The sequence below is a fragment of the Propithecus coquereli genome, unplaced genomic scaffold (genome assembly GCF_000956105.1).
Source record: "Propithecus coquereli isolate 6110/MARCELLA unplaced genomic scaffold, Pcoq_1.0 Scaffold334, whole genome shotgun sequence".
NCBI lineage: Eukaryota > Metazoa > Chordata > Mammalia > Primates > Indriidae > Propithecus > Propithecus coquereli.
This window is the reverse complement of record NW_012148997.1, coordinates 1,664,840-1,688,176: the sequence shown is the minus strand read 5'-3', so window position 1 is coordinate 1,688,176 and position 23,337 is coordinate 1,664,840. Positions and strand designations below refer to the sequence as shown.

At 38.0% G+C, this 23,337-nt stretch overlaps 1 protein-coding gene across 3 annotated transcripts in view; it reads right to left on the bottom strand.

Annotated features, from left to right (window-relative positions):
• TCAF1 (TRPM8 channel-associated factor 1) overlaps positions 1-23,337 on the bottom strand; it is a 41,777-nt gene that overhangs the window by 12,724 nt on the left and 5,716 nt on the right. Inside the window, exons 1-2 of one of the 3 annotated variants that reach the window (XM_012650600.1) lie at positions 12,816-12,885; positions 3,839-4,472 (exon numbers count right to left, since the gene is read on the bottom strand). In XM_012650600.1, the coding sequence (XP_012506054.1) occupies positions 3,839-4,458 (620 nt within the window). In that variant the 5' untranslated portion in view covers positions 4,459-4,472; positions 12,816-12,885. Of the gene's footprint in view, positions 1-3,838; positions 4,473-10,703; positions 10,763-12,815; positions 12,886-23,337 lie in introns of those variants that run through there. The other 2 variants (XM_012650599.1, XM_012650597.1) reach the window with 2 other exon arrangements.

Here is a 23,337-nt window from a genome sequence, read left to right as displayed (position 1 = left end):
GGTATATCAAAGGACTCAGAAGATAATTTAATGGGACTTAACTTGCCCAATTTTGGACAATTTGACCTTCGAAAATACTGGCTATAAGTACGTTGTAATGCATTTGATTTTTAAAAAAGGATCCATGAGTATATAGAGTAATACTAAAATAAACTAATTTAAGAACAAACGCAAACCTAGTCACAGATGTGAAGGCAGGGAGGGAAAGTTCCAGAAAGATGTCATCAGTTCTGGGAGAAATCTATCAGTAAATCTAGCTTAGAGTTGGGCAAACTCTAGGGTGTCAGGTTACTATAGGAGCACAAAAGAAAGGCATCTGTATCAGAATGGGAAGGGTGGGAGAAGGCTTCCTGAGGAGGTGATACCTGAAATGAATTTTAAAGAAAGGATCAGGAGCTACCCAAGTGGTACAAATAGGTAATCGCTTTCATAAATACTGACTCAGGCACAGATCATCAGTGAAAACTAAAACCACTGGGCGAAAGGTTGTTGGCAAACAGAATATTCACATAGTCTCAAATTGTCACACTATAGATTAAATAGGTTAAAAAGGGGGAAATGTACTATGATGACAGGAAAATCTGGCAAACCCCAATTTAACTGAATGACCAAATTTAATGTCACCAATTATGATAGGACAAACTGACCTCATGTATCTCCCGATTTGACACATTGTGATGAAAACAATATCACCTATGTAGTACTCTTGCCAAGAATGTTTGAACTGAGTGTAATCATGAAAAATAATTAAACAAATCCAAACTAAAGGGTATTCCACAAAACAACTAGACTGGCTACTTCAAAAATACTAATATCCTGAAAGATTTAAAAAAAAAACAACTGAGGAACTATTTTAATTAAGGGAAACTAAACAAACATGACACTGATACTTGGTTAGATCCTATATTTTAAAGAAATTTAAAAAAAGATATTTTGGGGACAACTGGAGACATCTGATATGAGCATTAGATAATAGGATTGTATCAGTGTTACACTTTTGAATTGAGACAATAGGATTGCAGTATATGGGGGAATGCCTTTGTTGTTAGGGCATGTATATGCTGCAGTATTTAGGTGTGAGGTGTCATGATGTCTATAGGTTACTCTTAAACAGTCAGGCCAAACAAGCTGTTCATATGTGTGCTTACATAGCATATATGACAAATTTTAACCATTGGTGAATCTAGGAAAAGAGTATCCTGATCATTATACTATTCTTGCCACTTTTCTGTAAGTGTGAAAAATTTTAAATAAAGAGCTGGGAAAAAATTGATGATAACTATAGAAAGATATAAAAATTACATATAATTTCCAAACAGCAAGAATAGAAAAAGAAAGTCAACTAATTGATCAAAAGGTAATAAAGGGAACTTTAAAAAGAAGTGACAAGAATGTATAACAGAAAACATCAAACAAGATGATAGAAACTAGAACAAACATCAATTTTCTCAATTACATAAATGAATTATATTTACCTAGTAAATGATAGAGGCTCTCTGATTGGATTAAAAAATCACATTTATACTAAGAGATACAACTTTTTAAAAACACAGAAAGAGAATAAAAGGATCAATGAAGAAATGAAACAAAGTAGGAGTAGTAATTATATTAGACAAAACAGAGTTCAAGGTGAAAAATAACTAAATACAAGAAAGAATATTTTATGCTGACAAAATTGTACAAACCATGAAAACAATTCATTTGTTTTTATGAATCTAAAATATAGCTTTTGAATACATACAGTAAAAGCCAAATTCAATTCTAAAATCACAGTGAAAGTATGAAACAATTGTTTTAGAAATCTCTTTTGGATCAACCATATAAAAATTAAGTCATGGAAAATATGAATAAATCAAAAGGATATGTATAGAGATATGGACATAACAGACATAATGTTTATGGAATGTTCTCAAAAATGATATTGTTATTGGCATTTTGTTAGGTCAGAAAAATAATGCTAATTTTTAAAATGTGATAATAGTACTGTGGTTATACAGTATTTAGAAATTAGTCCTTGCCTTTTGGAGACACATAATTTTATGGATGAAATGGTACAATCTCCGGGATTTCCTTCAAAATAAACTGAAAGGGTGAGGGAGGGTGTGGGGTATGAGCTGATACCAGCTACCACCTGGATATGGTACATGTGTATTCATTGTTTTATTTTTACTTCTGTGTATGTTTGAAATTTTCCAAAACAAGACATTTCTAAAAGGAAATTTCCAAGTATTTAAAATGAAGAGATGTATATAAAGCTTATGCATTATAGTGAGGATACTCATTGTATCATTATTTTGATGGAAAAAATAGAAAATAACATTAATGTAACAGGCAAATGGTTAAATGAATTATGAACAATTCAGCTGTAAAATGCTATATAGTCATTCAAAAGGATGATGCATATCTTTACATACGTACACGGAGAACACTCAGGATATATTAAGTGGAAACGCAAGCTGCAGACCTCTCTCTCTTTCTCTGCCTTTTCCTATCCCTCCAGCTCTCCCAACTCCAGCCCCAATACATACACAGGAATGTAGGAAAAAATCAGAAAAGATACAGTACAAACCATTATCAGTGATCATCTCTGGGGAGAAGAATAGAATTAGTAGAGGCAGAGGGGATGGGTGGAGAACAGAGATCTTTCATTTTTCACTTTATATACTTCTGAATTATTTTACTATTTTTCCCAACATGTATTTTGAAATTGAAGAAAGAAAAAATGTTCATAAAAAGCAAAAGAAAACTGAATTGTGATTTAGCAGCCTCTCTTCTAAAGTGGCATATCATACCACTTGCACTTACCCTCTAAGTCTATTTTGTGAAAACCAGCTAATACAATTTTAGTGCACATGGCTAAGAATACAGTAAAAAGGACAAAGTATGAGATAGGTAAGTACATTCCCCCTACCACGCTTGGCCATGATCCTGACATAAAACCTATAATTAGCATTTTACATATACCCAACACACAACTAGCAATGACCTCCAAGGACCTGTAGATCCTTGATATAAATAAACTTACTAATATCTGTTCGGATATTTTTGTTTTCCAAACTATTTGGGGAGTTATATTCATGTTTACTGGCGTGTTTAATTTGGCAGTTTTCCTGTCTGCTTTTTAACCTGGATTTAACCTTCACTTGAGCCAACTTCAAGTAGAAACTCAATTTTCAAAATTCTGAAATCTTCCAAAATCTGGGAATCAAAGGACTCTTATGTTAGGTCAATTTAGGTTTCATAGGGGTGTTTTCAAGTTCTTTGTGGAGCACTGGTGTATTTAAAGACTACTGCACAACATTCTTTCCTATGCATCTCCGATGATAAAATTCCTCTCCTAATTCCTAGATTGCACCACCTTTTCTGCTATCTTAACTTCCGAAATCCTCTACTTCCTGTTTCCATCTGAACCCCATCTGGCTGGACATTTCAAAACCCTTCCCACAGCTCTCTAGACTTTTGCTTATGGGGATCTTTATGTCTATTTTCCTTTCTTCACATTTCAGCTGAAAGCAGCCTTCTCCTATGCACCTTCCTGGATTAACCATGCCAGCTCTTGGGGTCAGCAGTGTATTCGAATAAACTAGACCCTGGGGATATAACAGTCAGTAAGATGCTCCTCCCTTCAAAGAACCAAGTGGTCTGGTACGGGAAGGCAGCAGTAGCAATGAGGGCCTTGCCCCTCTTGTGTCCCAAGGTTTTTTCAAAATCTAGTTGATTTGTGGTGAATACACATCTGGGTGCCAATTCCCTTTTGTGATTCTGGGAGCAACCTGCAGATAGAACCCTTTCTGCTTTTTAACCTGGGGCCAACTCCCCACTGGGGTGAAGTACTCACCTAACTAAGACTGGGATCTTGGGCATCTTCTTGGAGACTTTAAAGAAACTTGTGTCCCCTTTGTTGTCAGTGAAGTACACACCAGCCACACTGGTCACGAGGTTCCCAGGGAACGTGAATAGTACCCTTTCATCTTCGCCCTGGTTGGCCCAATCCCAGGCCTGGCCTCCTATGAGCAAGCCCCCTCCGCGTTTCATAAACTGGACCAGCTTTTCAGTCATGGTTTCATTATAGGCATCGATACAGTAAACCCCTAGGGAGTCTTTCACTTCTGGCTCAATCTTTGCCTCCACTCCGGAGCCCTCAAGGATTTTGGCCAAAGGTGCCAGGGATGGGTGTACACCAATGGGAGCCCCGGGGGAAGAACAAAGCCACCCCACTGCATTGAGGAGAAAGGGAGTGAGCTGGGTCTCTGCCAAGTAGTCCTCATGGGACACGACCACCAGGCGGCCTCGGCCATAGGAGGAGGCAGCGATGAGCACCTGGCCCATGTCATTCACCATCACTGGAAATGAGGCCTCTCCAATAAGAAGCAGTTCACATGGGATGGCATCTTCAGGGACATCCCAGCTTGTCACTCCATTCATAAGGGCCTCGAAGGCAGCAGAGGGAGTTGCCATGGTTCTATTCGTTTCTGTAGGAAGAAAGCAAAGAGTCAGGTTGGTGAAGAACAGATAACCAAACAAAGAAACTCTTCCACTAGCTGGGAAAGGACTCCCCCACTATGCAGACAAAATGGACACTGGGAAAGGACTCAAGCACTCTGTGTTAGTGCCTGCAGTCTAGGAGACCCCACTGTGCCCTGTCTTCTTAAACTCTTGAGGTCAAACTTAGAGAACTTGACACTTTTTAACAGAATGAAACAAATGGAAGGGAGAAATGAGGGTGGAATTGTATCCCCCAAAGAGATATTTTGAAGTCTTGACTCCTAGTACCTGTGAATGAGCCTTTATTTGGAAATAGGTCTTTGCAGATGTAATCAAGTTAAGATGAGGCCATACTGGATTTTGATGGGCCCTAGTCCAATAATTGGTGTCCTTAAAAGAAGAGGAGATTTGGACACAGAGAGACACAGATACACAAGGGGAGAATGCTTCAGAAGATGGAGGCAGAGACGGGAGTGATGAGTCAACAAGCTAAGGAATCCCAAGAACCTCTGGCAAACACCAGAAGCCAAGAGAGAGGCATGGAACAGATTCTGCCCTGAAACTGCCAGAAAAAAACTACACTGCTGACACCTGGATTTCAAACTTCTAAGCCTCCAGAACTGTGAGAGAATCAATTGCTCTTATTTTAAGCCACCCTATTTGTAGTAATTTGTTATAGCAGCCACTGGGAACTCATAAAGTGGTGCAGCATGCTGTCCCCTCGACCCTGGCGCATTCCATCCATCTTGGCTTCCCTGCTGGTCTCATTAATCCCAGTGTGGAGAATCCAGAGCCTCCATCTGAAAGGTCTGGGCTCTCAGAGAAGGTTCTTTGGTCAAAGTCACAGGCTGGTAAGAAGAAAGTGGAAGCCTCTGTGGCTTGAATCCAAGTCTCAGACGACCACAGGCCGAAGGTAACAAGTTATGAAATTATGGCAGATTCTTACTTGTACCTGAGATATAACTGAGAAAGAAAGGTGTATGTGTCTGGGGATGTCAGCTCACAAATATCTCTGCTTCTTCACCGTGAGCTCCCCCCTAAGGGTGACTACAGTCCTACCTCCGCTGCATGCACTGTACTGAAACAGTTCCACCAAGGACAGATGTGTTTTCATGATCAGGACATCCAAGGCATCTCACTGACCGCTCAGCAGCACTGGACATAGCGGCTCTTCCTGTCCATGAGGTCACACCACCTCTAACTGTGTGGCCCAAGCCAAATTCTTTGTCTTCAACCTCTGGAACCACTTACTTTCTGTCCTTCCCTCACAGCTTCTTGGAATATGTGAATAGTCCTTAAATTTTTAATCTTTGGCTTGTACCTCTTTTCTATTTCCCTTGTCAGAGAACACACTCACTCTCAAGGTAACACGCAGACTGATTACAAGCTCAGGGTCTGGAGGTACACAGTTGTCAGGGTTTCGATCTCAGCTATGCTGCTTAGTAGTCGTGAGACCCAGGCAACACATTGCAGACTTAGTGTCCTCATTCATTAAATAGGGAAAAGAGTATCTACCACATAAGGTTATCCTGAAGATTAGAGGAAATAACACAGGTTAAATGTCTTTTCATCAGTATTCAATTACATATAGCTATACATATGTACACACCTACCTGTCTATGCTTATAATTATTTGGTTAAGAATAAACCATTTAAGTATATGAATAATAGAGATTTCTTGCAAAGTGAAAAAGAGATCTAACCTAGCATTAGGATTGAGCATTCGTTGATTCTCGTTTCATAGTTTTCATATTTTAGGGCCAAAACTAAATACTAATGCTAATCATTATTGTATTTATTTCTCAAGTATCTCTATGGGCCCTTGAAAAAGTCCTTGGCATAAGCACTGTGCCTTCCACAGGCCACAGATGGAAAAGGTCTTGGTCCTAACGTGACTAATAAGTTCAAGATTCCTACTGAAAGAGCACACCAGCCGTTTATAGCTGGTCTCTAAAACTAAAGAAGTCTTGAACTTATTATTTTTCTTCTAAATTAGCTCCTCTAAGGTAAATTACATAAGCTTGGTGCTTATAGTCGTTAAACAGAAGCATTACCTACCTACCTACTTCAGGCAACTACAGAGAAGATACAAGCAGTGAGCACTTGGTTAGTAAGAAGCTTGTCTCTTCCTTGCTCCTCCTGGTGTCCACAAATAACCTGGACAGCAAAGTGCACAGGGTCACAGTATGTCCCTGTTCCTTCTCACTCCTGTTCCCATATCCAGCTGGTCGCAAGTCCTGTCAGCGTCCTTGTTCATGGTTTCTAATCACACTGTCCTTAACCTAGTTTAGGTCCTCACTAATTCACACCTGGACTAAACCAATCCAGTTTCTAAGTCCCCAGGATCAGTTCCCACCTTTACTCTTCTAAAACCACTCTGACCATATTATTTCCCTGAAGAGAACCACCCCCCACCCACCCCCGACCCCTGCACCCAGCGCTCCACCTTTGCCCACAGGGACCATCTCACTCCCTCCTGTTCATGTGTGAGGCCTCTGGGCTGGATGTCCTTATGTTTCCCAGCCTTATCTCCTACTGTCTTCTTCCCTGCATCTCTCAGGCCACCTAGCATCCCTGGACACGCCCTGCTTCCATTTCAGATTCTCTTTCCATTCTCTTTTCTTCCTGTTCCCTCTCCCACATCTTTCTAGCTATGGAATTCCTATCTTTCTAAGAGAAAATATGCACAGAAGAAGAAATTTAAATGATCACTTCTGTGAAAAGATGCTCAATGTCACTAGTAATCAAGCAATGAAAAATGTAATGTATGTTGCCCATAATACTGTAAAACAAACAAACAAAAAAAGACCTAGGAGAAAGAGGAGGAAGAGAAGAAGAAGAAGATGAAAAGACAAAGGAGATGACAAAGGCAGCTAATAATGTCCAACGTTGGAAATGCTATGGGGACACAATCACAGTCTGCTGGAAGGACAGAGAATGTCTGTACTCTTTTTCAAAAGCAGTCTGATGGTGCCAACTCAGTTTCAAAGGTGTGCCTATCCTCAGACCCAGCAGACTCTCTTCTAATAACCTTTCTTATAGAAATAAAAGCAGCAGTAACTATTAAAGATGTATGTATAAGGATGCTAACTGCCACACAAAACTACAAATGGAGATAAATGAAAACCTAGAAATAAAGATAGAGTCACAAGGAATATTTCCTAGAACCATTTTTGATTCTTGATGGTACAGGATCTCTAACCCAAACCTATACCTATCCAACTTCCACATGCCCCCAGATACTCCATTATACCTGGCATAAGACTCTGTGGCATGACCCCCAGCCACCTACCTATGCACCCCATTAAAGAGCTGTCCATCAGTCGCCCTCAGTCTCTCTTGACCTCTGCTACCTTCAGTGCTGATACACCAAACACACCCAGAGCAGGGAACTCACATTTCTGTCTTATTAGTTGTTTTCTGAGCTAGTTCAAGGACAAGTTAAATTTATTTAGGATCTACTTAGAAGAATGTCTTAAATACATTTTAAGTGGAAATTTCAGGTCACTATAATATGTAGGACATGAACACATTTTTGTGTGGACAAAGATAATGATAATAGTTGTCAAAATTGTACTAGTAGTAGTAGTAGTAGTATTACAATACAATGCTTACCAGGTTTCTGGCTTTATTATAAGTGGTTTATGGAACTTATTTAATCCTGATGATAAACCCATGAGGTATATACTATCACTATCTCTATTTTATAGATGGGCCAAAAAAAAAGAGAACCCAAACCCTGGTGCCCAGAGAATTTGTTACTTCCTCAAAGTCACGTAGGTGGTAAGTGGTGGGTGTAGGATTCAAGCGTAGGAAATCTAGTGCTCAGGTCCACATTCTTAAGCACTAGGAACATATAAGTACCTGTTAAATACCAGGCTTTCAAATGCATAGAAAATCTTTATAGGCTACACTTCAACATACTAACATTGATTACATCAGGAAGGGATACGGTAAACCGTTTTCTTTGTCTTTATACAAATCTGCATCCTTTGAATTGTTGTATATATTACTACTACAATTAAAAAGAACACTGAGGTAATATAAATCCAATTAAGTAAACACATTCGATAATTAAGTACACTATATAAATGATGAGACAGACTGACCATCTGATCCTATCTCACTGGCCCTAAAAAGTCTTCCTTCATCTCCCATCAGGTTGTGCATTTTCCCACCTATAAATTCGATTTCCTCCTCTGTGGGGGCTCCTTCAACTCTGCAATAGTTGTGTTCTCCCTCTACCCAGCTATCAGTAACGCTAATGCTTGACTTTTGAACCAAATGCCTTCTTTTTATTCCTGAATCCCTGTTTGCTCTCCTAGCTTGGCGAGCTCAGATGAACACAACCTGGGGGAAATTCCTTTTGCTTTTCCCCCTAACCTCTCGTGGTTCCTGCTTTCTCTCCCCTGGGCCCACCATGGCCCCTTTTAGCTTGCTGGAACAAAAGTCATCTCCAAAGCAGAAGGCACCCAGGCACAACCTGTAAACTCAGGGAGAGAGCAGAACTATTCCTATCACCAAGCAGCACCATGGCACCTAAATAAGGTTTTCCCCTTAAGAGATGTAAGAAAGGGAAGGTGGGTGGAGGGCCATCTTGGATGTTGCACCATGCTTATCCGGTATTATAGTTTGATTTCGATGTGTGTCTGAGGTCAGAGAATATGTTTTATTCTGTGGATGAACAGGTACTCTATGGCTGGATGATTGAATGATGGATGTGGGTATAAAGACAAACCTAGGATTATTTCTTCAGCAAATAACTAGCCTGACCTTGAAAACTGATCAATATCACAGACATCCAACTCTATAGGTCTTCTCTTCTTCACGTGGTTTCCATGAATGCTTCTTTTTCCTTGTACATCCAATATCTTTCCAATGTCCATCAAATTCTACTAAGCCAGAATTGGGGCTAGTTCAATCTCTTCTGCATTCTGTCCTAAACATTCCCAGCTCAGTCTTATTTTCCACTTAAAATTGTTTAATTCTATGAACATCTAAAATAATATGTAATGCATGTAGAAGGATATAGATGGCAAAATAATAATAAAACAATCTAAAAAATCAAACCAACTCCGATATATCTACCACCCAGCTTGAAAAATAGACCTTTACCACTATCTTTGAAGCCCCTCTTGCGGCCCTTCCCATTCAATCCCTTCCCCACCCCCACAGGAGTAAGCAGCATTGGAAATTTTGGTTTCTTCTGTTTCCTTATTTCTATTTTACCACATTTTCTTCTTAATTCCCGAGTCCCCGGGGGCTCTTTCTCCTGCTCATCTTTGCTCACTCATCTCACTAGTTAACTCCAAGGAGAACAACATATTTGAGGGGGATTAGCCCAGGAGTGGGAAGACCTGCGGGTTTTTTTTTTTTTAATCAGGGTGCTGAGTCCTCCTAAATGTTTGTCTCAGAGGGTGTTCTATCAAATGGACAATATGTGAGAAAGGATGTTCCAAACTCCCAGGGGCTGTCCGGCTAAGCTTGGAGCCTGGCGCGGGCTGTCCTCGCCTTCCCTCCCAGGCCCAGAGCCAGTTCGCAAAGAGCAAGTCGGTGACGTCGGGGAGGGGAGGAGGGGGCCGTGGGCGTGGGGGCGGCCAGCTGCGGAGGAGGGGAGCAGCGGGAAAGCTCGGCGCCCGTGAGCTGGCCGGGAATTCTCCAGGCACAGAGGTCTGCGGATGAGGCGAGGGTCCAGACTCCTGACCTCTCGTCCGCGCGCCACACCCCCCACAGACCCCTGTCTCAAGGAAACAGTAAAAGTAGGAGAAAGACTTTGGTCCCAGCGACGGTGTTTGCAAAGATCAAAGGGTAGTAGGACAGAAGTGATGCTCTCTCACCAGCTACCTGCGTGACCCTGGAGCAAGCCCTGCCTGCTCCCCCGGCTACGGTATTCTCATCCGATAAAGAAGCGGGTTAGATGCTGTTTCTCTGGGCCAGGCCTGTATGTAACTCGACCACACAAAGCAAGCGCACACAAACATCAGATGTCAGGACCCGGAGAGGAGGAGCAATGCGGCAGGGGGGATGCAGAGCCCGAGAGCAAAGAAAAATCACCCACAGAAACATGGACACAAAGGGAGCGAGACTCTCTGTCCCCGATTTGGGCACACCCAGAACCGCGGCGCGCCCCCTGTGCTCCCTTCCCCCAACACCCAGGCCGAGACCACCTTTCCCAGCCCCTTCTCCGGCCTGCGAGCCTTTCGGAGAGGGCCACTCACCAAGTCACCTTGCAATTTCCAAGGGGCAGCTAAGAGAGACAGGGCTCCGCGCAGAGAGGGACGCACGGTCCGGCCGGGAAGGGGCTTCCCTGGACAGCAGTGACCCGGCTGCGGAGCTGGGATTTGGGGAGGAGACCACAGCGAGAGGAGAGGAGGGGCTTCCCTAAGAGTCTCCTCCTCCCTACTTCCTCTCCGGCTGGAGTGGGAGCCCGAGGGGGCGGCGCTTGGCAGGGGACAGCGCTTCTTTGTGTCGCCAGCCCTGGCGCCTTGGCATTGCGGCGGCTTGCGCCTGGCGGTCCCATCCTGGCAGTGTGGACGGCCGTTTTATTACAGACGTAAACTTCTGACTATACATTAGTAAGGAAAAGGCTGAACAGATTACGGGAGATACATTCTGCGTAGTATTCAATTCTTATGAAGACCTTAAATCTCCATCTAGTTGGGGAAATGTACCTTGATATATTGCCAAGGCAAAACTACAAATTGTAGAAATTGTTGAATAAGGTTTCGTTTTTATAAGGAAAAAAAACCATATATATTTGCATTATCGTGGGGAGAAACAGGGACCTGTTATAATATCGTTTAATCTGAGGAATAGGGGAGGGGCAATTTTTTATTGTTGCAAACTCTTCATTGTTTGCATGTTACATGTGTTATTTTTGTAAATTAAAAATAACATATCTCAAACAAACAAGAGGTAGCTAAAATGTATTCTTCGGTGTACAGTTCAAATACCATTTCTTTCCTTTCTGATGATCAGTTGACAGCTGCTCCTCCCTCTAGGAATGGCCTGTCCCTACCCACCTCCAATATGGGTGCTTGCTTTACAATGTGAAATGCAGGCTGGTATAATGGTCAGGAACCCAGACTGTCACCAGACGGACTGAATTCAAATCTCACTGCTACCCTTTACCAGTTGTGTGGTTTTGGGCAAGTCACTTAATTCCTCTGTGCCTAAGTGTTATTACCCGTAGAATGAGAATGATAAAATTAATACCTATATTCCAAATTTATTGTAAGGCTTACATTAGATAAGTTAATACTTTCAAAGTTCTTAGATCAGTGCCTGCATACAGTAAGGTGGTATGAGTGCCTGTTAAACAAAATAAATATTCAGGTCATCCTAAGATTCAATATTTCATGCTTCAGGAAAATGCATACCTTTTAATCTTGACTAGGATTTTGGTTCAAATCCAAGCCATACTTCCTTTCCCCATCTCCCTTCCATGCCCTTTCTCCAAATTGAATCATTACGAATAACTAATAGGGCCACGCGGGTGGATGAGCTCAGTGGCAGGGTTTCATAGAGAAAATGGCAGGAACAGAAGTCAAGAGAACCCGAATTCAGGATACTGCGGTGTCAAGGACTGAGAGACAGTGAGCACATTCTTTATCTCCTCCAGGATCCAGGTTTTTCAGCAAAATGAGGGGGGCTGGTGACGGGCTCACTAAATCCTTTCTGGGTCTGAAATGTCAGGACTAACAGTACAGCAAGTCAAAACCCTGTAATACCGAGTTTCACGTAAAAATCTTAAATTCAAAACAAAACCGCATATATTGCTCACATAAAAATAAAGGACAAGATACACATGGGAAAGACACAAGCTAACTTACCTCTGAGGATGGGGGCGTGAGAGTTGGTGGGAAAAGGGTTTTCACTGCTATGTCTTAGGGAGGAAGGGGGAGGTGGAGAGCGCTGATGCAAAGGTGGTAAAATGTCAGCACAGGATAAATCTGTTGTGTTATTTTCTGTGCGTAGCTTTGAAATATTTCATAATGAAAAATGTTTAAAAAGGGCAGAGATGTATTAGGCTCTTGATGGTTAGGTTCCTTGAGCAGAAGAAATGCCGCACGAAAGAATTAAGAGTCAGAGTGGCAGAAAAAAGCAGAAACCGACGGAGAAACCGCAGGGAACCCTCTTTGAGAGACACCTTCTGCCTTGGGCCCAGCAACCCAAGGGTCTCAGGCCCAAACCCGACTGCTTCGCCGCCCCGCAGGCGCTCCCCGGGCCGGGCCGGCGCCTCCCTCCGGCCTCCGCGCCTCAGCCGCCCCCGATTCGCCGGTGCGCCCGGCCCGCTCGGGTTCCAGAAGCCACCCACGGCCAAGACTCACCGTCGGCCGGCAGAGCCCACACCCGGCTACTTCGGCGGGGCAGGGCGTCCTCGGCAGAGACGCGACAGGCGACGGGGCAGACGGCCTCGGGATCTCAAACCCGGCTGTGGAGCGGCTGGAGGGAGGCGTCGGGGGAGGCGGGCTGCGGCGCAGAGGAGGGGCGAGGAGGGGCCGTCTCGGGAGCCGATTGGCCGTTGCGGTCTGGGGGCGGAGCTTGGCCGGTCACCCCGGACGACAGAGGCTGCGCTTTGTGCCAGTTTCTGCCCCGAGATGCAGCCCCAGCCGCGGGATGGAGGCCCTGGCGCGCGCCATGGGAGTGCAGTAGGACTATTTGTTAAAAAGTAAATTGGTGAGAATATTTATTTATAAGGGTGCGGTTGATAAATAATGACAGACTTTTACATAAAATAATATATAACTGGTTCCGAGGATCGGTTAAATCTGTATATATTTGCCAACAGTCTCTCAGGCTCGCTCTCTATATTAATATACACACACAGTATATTTATATATTATTTTTTAAATAAACATTTAATGTAGTAAAATGGTTTGCATTTTTGTACAAAAACCTTTAAAAATGTTTTTATATACTTATATAAACACAAAAATTATATGGAAGATAAACTATTAGAATCAGTTCCTTCAAACAGGAATGTGGATTACTTATAAGTAATTTTCCTTCATATACCTCTTAACATGTTAATTAATAGTTATATGTATTTTGTAATAAAAATAAACAAATTTAATCAACTATAAAACTAGATAAAATATCCTTGCTGAAACAGTTGGTAGTGACTTCTCTACAAATAAGATTTCTCCTGTATGAAGGTGTTTCGAACTTTGTGCCTAATCCTGACTCATCAAGAGTGATACAACACTTGACTTTACAGCTAGAACCTGCCTTTATGCCTGACCAGGTCCTGCCTTGAATCTCATCTGCTCATCCAGCTTGGTGAGCTCAACTAAGGAACCTGGGGTGGGGGCCCTTTTCATGGCTGGCCCCATGGGCCTGAAGGAGATCTGCATAGCCCTCCAGAGTCTACACTTCCCTCACCCTTCACTGCCCTGGCCCCTGTTTGTCCAGTACCTAAGGAGATGTCCCCAGACCAAACGGTCCTCAGGAATAGCCCATTTTAAAGTTTTTTCCCATACTACAAAACAGTGCCAAGACTGGACCTTCCAGGGTAAGGTGGATTCAGTGGCAACGGGGATAGAGTGCGACATCTTGTATTACTGAAGGGTTTCATTACAGCTCCCCAAACTAAAGGAAACATAGGTCAACAACTGTGTTTTATTCTTCTTTTGATTCTCCATTTCACCTAAGTCATAAATAGGTGATCCCTAATGTCCACTGGATGGTGGATGGATAGATGGATGGATGGACAGGATAGATGAATATTGAGGGTAAGAGAGGAAGTGCGTGGGATCATTGCTCAACAAAGCAAACAGCAGCTTGAGTAGAAAACTGATCAAATTACGAATTTCCTGTGCTATACGTTTTTTTCCTCTCCTTCATACTCTTTTCTTTTAATCTCCCCCCTCACCTCTTAACCCTTTTGTTTACTTTCTACATCTCCCAATACTTTCCTCAAAATTTGAGCTGGTTCTACCTTCTCTTTCTTGGTTGCAGACACCACAGTTCTAGCTCAATTTTAAATCCTATATCCTTTCTTATTTTTACTGCCCCTTGAGAGTTTCTTTGTTTTTCTTTCCAGTTTTCTGCCCAGAGTAGCTCTCAGTAATGAAGACTGCCATGAAATCCTGAGAACACGGAAATAACTTTTGAGACATTAAGTTCTGTAAGTACTCAGCGACATGACAATGAATGAACAATTTACTAAAAATCCATACTGAAAGTATTATGCGGTTTATAAAAAATGAGCTCAAGTCATACCTTGAGGAATGTTCTCAATATATATTTTCAGTGAAAAATTTATGATCCTACTTTTTCAGGGAAAAATGATATATGTTTATGTTTTTCTAAGCACAGTAAAAATAAGGACATATTTGGCTACCCCAGGAAGTGGGAAAGGGTTGACCAGTAATTTGTTTCTTTAGATACTTTATATTTAAAAATACTACAAGTAGCATTTTGAAATGTAAAATTAGACTATTCAGTAATACTATTCTTAGGTATATACACAATAGAAATGCATACACATGTTCACCAAAAGACATGTACTAGAATCTTCAAAGTAGCACCGTCCATAATACTCTAATTCTGGCAACTCCCCAAATACTACCATCCCTGCTTCCTCAGCCCTAGCGCAACCCTTCTTTATCAGCTGGGGACCATCGACAGCAGAATATTTAAATAAATTGTGGTATATTCATAATGAAATATTGTACAGCAATGAGAATGAAAGAGTTGCATTATATACAGTATGGCTGAATCTCACCAATATACTGTAGAGTGAACTAAGCCAGAAGCAAAGGAGTACATAGTGCATGATCATATTTACAAACTAATTTTTGATATTCAACTCAGAATATTTACCCTTGGGCAAGGTGTAAACTGGAAAAGGGCACAAGGAGGACCTCTGGGTTTTTGGTAATGTTCTCTTAAATGAATTTAGGATCTGGTCCAAGGATGTGTTCAGTTTGAAAAATTTATCAAGCTGTGCATTTTTAATATATTGATATATAAGCACACATGCAAATATCATACTTTAATAAGGTATTAAAATAGTATTTTAGTTCTAGAAATATAGTTGATTAAATACCCTGAATCATACTGCTGATGCAAACAATATATATACAAAATATCATAAATTCATCAATGAAATAATATGAAAGTAAGGAGTCTGCAAACCCAAAGCCAACTAATACTGATGGGAAACACTGATGGAAGCAAGTAAAAAGCTGGCTTTCACTATGGCGCTTCTACAAAACCATGGAGAATGTATGGGGAGCGACTCTATGGTTTCCAGTCTGGGAGTTTAAGAGCAGGCTCACATTAAGGATGTAATTTAAAAGGACACTCCTGCATAATGCTCAGACACCAAAGGGGTATTCCTACAGGGTAAAAGTAAATAAGAAATACATTGCACAACACAGAAGAAATCAATGCAATTTGCCTGTCTTAACCCTGCTGGAGGGTGAAGGGGAAAAACATCTCTGAGAATGAGTAACCAAAGGAACAACCAAATCAGTTCCCCACATACATCTGCAACATAAATCCATGCTACCTCTGTGGATTGAGAAACCCTAAGCAAATAATTCAAAGTGGTCCCAGTTTGGTAATTTTCCAGTTGAAAGAAGCACATGTAGATCTTTTCTGAAAAAACTGAACTTTAATGCATCTAGAAAAAATTTCTGCATTAAAACAAAAATCCACATAAAAGGAGCAACTCATACTGATAATTTTAAAAATCACGTAACATTCAAGGAAATAAAACATCATGAATAAAAGCCATCACAAACAAAGGACATCAGAAACAGGCAGAATTCAGATATTAGAATTACTAGGCATAGAATATAAAGTAACCACATTTAATACATTTGAAAAATAAAAGAGAAGCTTAGAAACTTGAACAGAAAATATTTATATTTATAAAACAAATCAAGTAGAACTACAAATGAAAAATATAATAGTTGAAATAGGATGGTTCAAAATAAAAATTTATAAAAGAGACTAAACAGAAGATTAAACAAAGTTCAAGAAAGAATTAATGAACTGGATCTGGAACAGAAAAAATTATTCATAATTCAATCATAATTGCCAAAAGAGATGGCAAATATAAAAGAGGATAGAAGATTTTGAGAGCATAGTAAGAAGATCTAACATACATCTGATTTGAGCTCCAAATGGATATAATGGAAAGATTATAGAAGAGTTTTTATTGAAAGAAATAATTACTATGAATTTTCCAGAGATTTTGAAAGATACCAATCCTCAGATCCAGGAAGCCTAGCAAATCCAAGCAAGATAAATAAAAGAAATACTCATTTAAATATATTATAGTGAACAAAAGAACAGAGGATACTAAAGGGAAAAAAATTAAAAGTAGTCCCAGTGGGAAAAAAAGAACAGATTACTTACAAATAACTGATGATTAAATTCCCCACTGCCTTCTTGGCAGAAAAAAAAAAGACAGCAAAATAGTATTCTTAACATATAGTGAGACAATAATCAATCTAGAATTTTATATCCAGAAAACCACCTTCTATTACACAATTCTTAGGAAATGCCATTTTCAGACCAACAAATACTTAGAATTTATTATCTAAAGACCTGCATAAAAGGAAATTCTAAAGGATGTGTCTCAAAAAGAAGGAAAATGATCTTAGATACATAATCTGAGATATAAGACAGAATGGTAAGAGACTTTTAATTCTGGCATTGAGAGAATCTTTTTGGAACAACTTCCCACTAAAAACAGTAATAATATATAGGAAACAACTGAAGCAGGACCTGAGGAGCTACAATCCTTGATGGACAGAAAACGAAGAACATGAGTTCTACATTCCCTATGGCTTTTTTCGTTTTGGACATTTTCCATTTCATACTGCACGATAACTGAGGCCAAACAGAAAGTGTTATTCTTACTAGTTCAAGACTGCCAAGCCATTTGGAAATCAAAGGGTGAAGTTTCAGACATGAAGAAACCTCAGAAAAGTGAATCTAAAAATCTGTGCACAAATTCCCCTTAAGTTATTGGCTGACTCCTAACCTATGCATGCAGAGAGACAGACCCCAAGAAAACGTGCAGAAAAGTGTCCAAAAATCTAAACAACTGAACCATCATTTCAGTAGCTATATTGTTCCAGGAATAAAGCAGTAAAGTCCAAGCCCCAACGAAAAAAGGTTCTTGTAAACACACTGTGATTTCAGTTGATACAGAAGAAAATTCATGGCATATGGATAAGAACCACACCTTAGGAGAAAGGACTGTGCTCCTTGGAGAAGGAGCAAACCTTAAATGGACTAGTCCTAACAAAGCCTAAAACAACTAACCTTTGATAGTATGAAAGTAATCTTCTGGCACTTTATCTGCTTATTCCTCTACAAAATCCTTTTGAAAAACAATAATGTCAACCGGAATATTCATAATTTTTCATCCACAATATCCTGTATTTAATCAAAAATTAAGGAGGAGGCTCGAAAACAGAATATGTTGCCAAGGACTCAAGAGAACCAACAGATAATAGAAACAGACTAACAGGTGGTTTACATATTTGAGTTCTTAGACTGGGAACTTAAAACTGTGACTAATATGCTCAAAAATAATAGAAACAGGAGGCTAGAGAACTTCAGCATAGAACTAAAACTCATAAAAGAGTAAAATGGACACTTTAGACATAAAAATAATAATTGAAATTAGTAATTTAATAGATGACTGTAATAGCATATTAAACAAAAAAGACCAAAGAATTGGTGAAATATAACAAAGGTCAGCAGAAAGTATCCATAAATATTAGTAACATAAAAGGAAAGAAAAGATGATGCACAAAGAGATTAAAGGATATAGAAAGAGTATAATATTAATAGAATTATGAGACATGGTGACAAGTTATAACATATGTGTAATCAGAGTCCCAGAAGGAGAAGAAAAAGAGAATGTAACACAAGCAATATGTTAATAACTAATGGATGAAAATTACTCCAAAAGAGATGAAAAATATCAAACCATAAAATGAAGAAACTCTATATTCCCCAAGCAGAATAAATACAAAGAAAACTGCTCTCTGGTGCATCATAATCAAACTGCTGAAAACCAAATTCATAGAGAAAATCTTAGAAGTAGCCAGAGATAAAGGATACTTTCCAGTCAAATAAACAAAAGTATAGCTGACTTTTCGAAAGGACCACGAAAACAAGGACACAAGGCATTGCTAGAGAGAGACAGAGAGAAAGAGAGAGAAAATCTGCCAACCTAAAATTCTATGTGCAAGATAAATATCCTTCAAAGTTAAGGGAAAATAAAGATAATTTTAGATATACCAAACCTGAGAGAAGTTGTTGCCAGCAGAATATAGTGTAAGAACTACTTAAAGGAATTTTTCATGATTAAGGAAAACTATTCCACATAGGAACACAGTACTGTAGGAAGAATACTAAAAAGAGTAAATAAATAGGTAAATATAAATGAATATTTACTGCTTAAATCAACAAATATAATGTCTTGTGGGATATAAAAGCATATGAAAAACAAAATATACAACAATAGCACAGCTGTTAAGATTGGGTTAATGGAGATAAACTGTTTTAAAGTTTTGCATTATTTGAGAATAGGTAAAAGTAGCAATTTAAGGTAGACTGTAATAAGTCAGTAGGTAAATTGTAACATCTATAGTAACCATTAAAAGAATAATAAAATTTTATAATTCAAAAGATAATATAGAAGAAATAGTAATATAAAATGTTTGATTTGAAAGAAAGCAGGAAAAGAGAAACAAAAGAATAAAGAACAGATGGAACAAAGAGAAAACAGTGTGCAACTTGGTCAACTTAAACCCAACTGTTATAGACTGCATGTTTGTGTCCCTCCAAAATTCTTTTAGTGAAACCCTAACTCACAATGAAATGGCATTAGAAGGTGGGGCTTTGAAAGGTAATTAGGTTTAGATGAGGTCATGAGTATGGGGCACCCAGGATGGTATTAGTGTTCTTATGAAAAAGAAATCAAAGCTCCCTCTTTTGGCCATGTGAAGCCATGTGAGACGGTGGCTGTCTACAAGCCAGTAAGCCAGCCCTCACCAGACATGGAATCTGCTGGCACCTGTTTCTTGGACCTCCTAGCCTCCAGAACTGTGAGAAATAAATGTTTGCCGTTTAAAGTACTCAGTCTGGCATTTGTGTTATAGCAGCCCAAACTGAGTAAGATACCAACTGTATCAATAATTATATTAAATGTAAATAATTAAAAATCCAATTACAACACAAAGTTTGTTTAAAAGAGAAATACTTTAAATATGAATACACAGAGATTGAAAGTAAAAAGATGGAAAAAGAAACGCCATGCAAATACTAACCAAAAGAAAGCTAGTGTGGCTATGTTAACAACTATATTACTACAAGACATGTTACTAAAGATAAAAAAGACATATTATAATGATAAAAAGATCAAATCAATAGAGAATAGAGCAATATAACAATCTTAAATTTGTATCCTTAATAAAATAAAAGAAGTAATAGACAATTATAGTTGATGGTTTAAAACATCTTTGTCAGTAATTTGATAAGTACATAAAGATCAGTAAGGATACACATTATTTGAAAAGCATAGTTAACAAATTTGACCCTCTTATCATATATGGTACATATATGCTCACCAACAACAGAGTATACATGATTTCAAGCCCATGTCAAACATTTTTCAAACAGACCATACGTTGGGCATTAAGCAAAAAACTGAAAAAACTCAAAAGCATACAGATCATAATGGAATTAAACTAGACATCAATCAATAACTTATTAGAAAATTCTCACATGTTTGGAAATTACAGAATATACTTCTAAACAACCCTTAGGTCAAAGAAGAGATCACAATGGATATTAAAAAATAATTTTCATTAAATGATAATTAAAATCCAATGTATCAAAATTTGTGGTATACAGCAAAATGAATTACTAGGAGAAAATTGTAGCTCTAAATGCATATATTAGTAAAAGAAGAAAGGCTGAAAGTAAACTAGGCTTCTATCTCAAGATATCAAAAAAAAAAAAGAACAACAAATTAAAGCCAAAGAAAGTAAATGAAAGGATATAATAAACATATAAGCAGAAATCAAATTAAAAAAACTAGAAATTCAATAAAACCAAAGTTGATTTTAATGAACCAAAGGAAGACTAATCAATAAAGAGAGACAGGGAAAATACATTATGGATATTAGAAATAAAAAGGGGATATTACATTACAGTCCCAAAAGACATTAAACAGATAAAAAAAAAGTGACATAATGAATAACCATATGCCAATAAATCTGAAAAATTCAGATGAATTTTCAAATTTCTTAAAAACACAATTTATCCAAAATTACATAAGAAGACATAGAAAATATAAATGTAATAATTCTATCCATTAAGGAAATTTAATTCAAAATCAAAAACATGCCCGAAAAAAAACTTTAGACCCAGAAGGATTTTTGTGGTGAATTTTCCTAAACATTTGAGAAACATACAATACCAATATTATATAACTTCTTCCACAGAATAGTAAAATAAGGAACCCTTCCCAACTCATTTTATTATACCTGGCATAACTTTGATACCAAAATCTGATAAGTACATTACAAGAATAAAAACCTAGAGGCTAATACCACTCAATGAACATAGATTCAAAAACCCTAAACAAAGTATAGCAAATCAAATTCAATAATATATAAAAAGAATAAAGAATCTAAAACAGACTCACATATGTACAGTTACTTGATTTACAATAAAGTAACTAATGCAATCCAATGAGGTCAAGAGGCCTTTTCAGTAGGTAGTTCTTGACTGATTAGATAGCTGTATGAAAAAAATAAGCCCTGACCCATGCCTCATGTCATACAGAAAAAATAATTTGAGATAAATTATAAACCTAAATGTGAACAATAAAACAATTAAGTATAGGGTAATTTTTTGTAACCTAGGGGTAGGCAAAATTCTCTTAAATAGGACTCAAGTGCTAATCATAAATGTTTGGATTTATTAACACAATTAGGTATTATTAAAATTAAGTAAATTAAGAAGTCTTTTTATTAAAAAACATCATTACCAAAGTGAAAAGGCAAGCCAGAGATTGGAAGCGGATATTTGTATTAATAACTCATTAACATAACAAAAAATTCATATGCATATTCAGAATATTATTAAAAACTTTCACAAAATTAATTTAAAAAGAAACTATCTCATCCCCCCAAATGTACAAAACAAGAGCAGACGTTTCATCAAAGATGATATTCAGATGGCCAATAAGTATACAAAACGATGCTTAATATAATTAGCCATCAAAGCAATTCAAATTAAAACCATAAGAAACCTATATCCATTCTGGATGGCTAAAATTAACTGTGGTGACAATATCAAATGATGACAAGGATCTAGAGCTGCTGGAATTTATATGTATTTCTGATGGGAGGGTAAACTGATATAGTCATTGTGCAAAACTGGCATTTTCTATTCAGGCTGACTAGGTGCATATTCAATAGAAATGAGTGATTATGTCTACCAAAAGATGTTTTTCAAATCAGCTTTATTTGTAATAGCCAAAAAACTAGCCTCAATTGTCCATCAACAGTAGAATGGATAAATTGTGATGTACTTACACAATATAATACTATAGAGAAAAGAAAAAAGAATCAAGTACTGCTATATGCCACCATATGGATGAATTTCATAGACCTAGTGTTACATAAAACAAACCAAACACAAAAGATTACCTATTTATGAATGAATTTATGTGAAGATCAAGATTGGATCAATATATGATGACAGAGATCTGACCAGTGGTTATCTGTGAGAGTAAAGTATATATTCTATATACTAACCTAACTATATATTAAATATACATATTAAGTGTACATATTTGTGAATTTATATATGTAAGTTATATATCAACTTTTCATAAAAAGAAAAATATGTAAGCAAATATATTAGTAAATATGTTGGAAAATCAAACACTGATGGTATTAATAATAAAAATCATTCGATATTTGGAGGTGACAATTAGACATAAACTCCTGAGAATCGATGTTATTTAACTTGAGTATGCTACATAAAGTGTGTTATAAAACTAAGTATGTTAAAAACTAGGAATGCTATGAGTTAAATGTGCCATGAAATTCAAATATTCCTAAAGCATAAGACCTAAAACATGTAACTTCCACATAAAAAAAGAAAAAAAAATGAGAAAACAAAAAAGGAAAAAGAAGATGGGGAGGAATGAAAGAGGCAAAAAAGTTAGGAAAAATAAAAAGCAAATAATAAGATGACAAAATAAATGTAATTGTATCACTAATCACAATAAACATAAAAAGACTATATTACTCAATGACAAGTTATAAATTGTCAAATGTTTTTAAATTTAGGATTTTTAAAAATCGAGATAAGTTTACTACATATATACTTAAAACAGATTCAGAAGATTTAAAGCCAAAGGATAATAGAGATAAATGAAATAAACACCAAGGAAAGAAACCTTGATTTGATATTTGAACAAATTATGATTTTAAGACAATAAACATGAATAGATACCCATGATGTAGGATCCCTACATTAAGATACAATGTTCAATTTACCATGATTCACTAATAACATATCCTCAGAATATATAAAGCAAAAATATGTAGATCTACGATGAGAAATTGCCAAACCTAGCATCATAGTGAGATATTTTAATATACCTATTTCTGTAATTGATAATTCAAGCGGACAAAAATTGGTCAAAATATATAAGATTGGATTATATAATTGACACACTTATTTTAAAGATACATATAGAACATTATATAATTAAAGACTACACATTCTTTTCAAGCACACAAAGAAAACTAACCAGGTTCAATAAATTGAAAGGAATTGGTATCATACATTCTT